At 43.2% G+C, this 2,500-nt stretch overlaps 1 protein-coding gene across 2 annotated transcripts in view; it reads left to right on the top strand.

The window, feature by feature from the left end:
* The window catches only part of itga8 (integrin, alpha 8), a 93,370-nt gene that overhangs the window by 47,658 nt on the left and 43,212 nt on the right, over window positions 1-2,500 (top strand). For both annotated transcript variants that reach the window (XM_084051848.1, XM_084051847.1), the window contains exons 14-15: window positions 1,293-1,338; window positions 1,539-1,646. In XM_084051848.1, coding sequence (XP_083907974.1) covers window positions 1,293-1,338; window positions 1,539-1,646 — 154 coding nt within the window. The remainder of the gene's footprint in view (window positions 1-1,292; window positions 1,339-1,538; window positions 1,647-2,500) is intronic.

The following is a 2,500-nucleotide window of genomic DNA, read 5'->3' as shown; positions in this document are numbered from 1 at the left end:
TTTTGCATTGGTGTCCTACCACAGCAGCGTCAGCAAATATTGAATTATTATAAATGCGACAAAAACAAACACATTAATTCAAGGCTTCATGGGGTAATTGATAGAACAGTAGTAACTTTTTGGGTGAAGTATTCCTTTAAGATGAAATTGCGTATTTAACATCCTACACTTTGATAATGTGACATGCAATGATAATGCATGTGTATGGAGTACAAAATAATACTGGCATCATTAGAAGACGATTCTCTTCTTTCCTTCAGCACTCAGGGCTCCGACAAAACATGTTTTCTGCGACGCTGAGTTGATTCCAGATCAGATCACAACTGATGAAAGCCAGCTTTTTGTTTTATTAAATTCGAACGAGGCCGACCGCCAGAAAACAAGATTTGGATGTAAAATCTTCAAACGTGTTTTCAGCAACACCGACTTATTTGTGTAGACTGGGTCTACACAAATAACACACACTTGTGTCACACACACACACACACACACACACACGCACACGCACACGCACACGCACACGCACACACACACACACACACACGCACACACACTTCCATCACAATTTATCACTATTTCTTTGGGGGAAAAACCTTTTCCACTTCTAAGCAACTTTGCTTTATTGAAATCGGATGAAACCACAAGATACATCAATCAGTATAGTAAAAAATGTGTTTTTCTTCTAAATGAGCTGATTGTGGTCGACCGGGTCACATGGTTAAGTTGTAATATGGTTGCTAGGCAGACTGTTGGGAAACAGTGTTGGGGTTTGTTTCAGCCACATGTGATTGGCTGGCCTGAACTTTTTACTAATGGAGCTGGAATGCACTTATGGGGACCCCCTGTCCCCATGTGTGTGCAGACTGTGTGCGCACACACACACACACATACACACACACACACACACACACACACACACACACACACACACACACACACACACACACACACTACGTTTTATTTGGGTTCCAGTCTGACTCAATTCCTGTGCTAAAGCAGGATTATATTAAGAACTTGTACTGACGTAAGATGTCAGTGTGTGTGTGTGTGTGTGTGTGTGTGTGTGTGTGTGTGTGTGTGTGTGTGTGTGTGTGTGTGTGTGTGTGTGTGTGTGTGTGTGTGTGTGTGTGTGTGAGAGAGAGAGAGAGAGAGAGAGATGTGGGTGTGTTAAACGTGAAGGTCTGTGTTTGATGAAGATTGCTGGAGACCTTGAAATCAGTCCCATCTGTGGCATTCTTTGAAGCTTTTCCTCTCTCTCCCTCTCTCTCTCTCTCTCTCTCTCTCTCTCTCAGATCTGATAGTGGGGGCGTTTGGAGCAGGAGAAGTGTCTGCATACAGGTAAGAATGCTGTGAAATACCTCACCCAGCTGGACATGAAATGTTATTAGTTATGTAATATTACGTAATATTTGTCTGATTTGCGTGTGCTCTTTCGTGCGTGTGTGTGTGTGTGTGTGTGTGTGTGTGTGTGTGTGTGTGTGTGTGTGTGTGTGTGTGTGTGTGTGTGTGTGTGTGTGTGTGTGTGTGTGTGTGTGCAGGGCCCGTGCTGTAGTGTCAGTGGAAGCAGAGATGATTCTGACTCCCAGAGTGTTAAACCCAGACGACAGACAGTGTCTTCTACCCGACACTGACCTCATGGTCACCTGGTGAGTACACAACTCAGGCTGTGCCTGACTCGCAATTTGGTGACTCGACTCGGATTCATTTGATTTGCTTTATGAAGGTATATAAAGGTTTACAGTCTAGGTCTAGGTGTCGGGCAGAAACCTCTCCTCTCCATATTTTAACTTTTTATGTTTTTGTTTTGTAAATCACAAAATTAGTAAAAATAGCTGATTTACAAGCTCAAAGCGCGAGACGGAGCGATGCGTTTTGAGCTTGTGTATCTGCTATTTTTGAAAATGTATTCAGAAAAGTTTTGGACATATGAGGTCGATATTTATGTAGTCTAAAATATTTCAAGAGGTTGTTTACAGCTCTCATTTCAACATCACGGAATCATACATTTAAAAAATCCCAGAAAGCTAAGCTAACCCCCCAGAGCTAACAGGACTGAGAAAAAAACTCATTGCTCGACAGGTGACTGAAGGGTCTCTGACAGATGATTTATTTAATTTAAAAAGACTTTCAGTGGGAAGCTTTACTCACACATACACACACACACACACACACACACACACACACACACACACACACACACACACACACACACACACACACACACACACACACACACACACACACGCACACACACGTATTCACAGTCACATGCCGTATCTGTGTTCCCTTCACTGGCTTCCAGTTGCTGCCCGCACCCGATTCAAAAACACTGGTGATGACCTACTGTACAATCTAGGGCATTACCTTCAAGACATGATCCACCCCTACACCCCTTCCCGCAGCAAACCTTTTCAAATAGTACTTTTATTATTTCCATGTCCTTGTAGTGGCGAAGGTCTGCTAGGATCCACATGGTGTTCATTAAATCGCCAGCTGACAT

Source organism: Gymnoscopelus microlampas (genome assembly GCF_963454915.1).
Source record: "Gymnoscopelus microlampas genome assembly, chromosome: 3".
In the NCBI taxonomy this organism is placed as follows: domain Eukaryota; kingdom Metazoa; phylum Chordata; class Actinopteri; order Myctophiformes; family Myctophidae; genus Gymnoscopelus; species Gymnoscopelus microlampas.
Note: the sequence above shows the minus strand (reverse complement) of the source record. Positions and strands in the feature narration are given on the sequence as shown.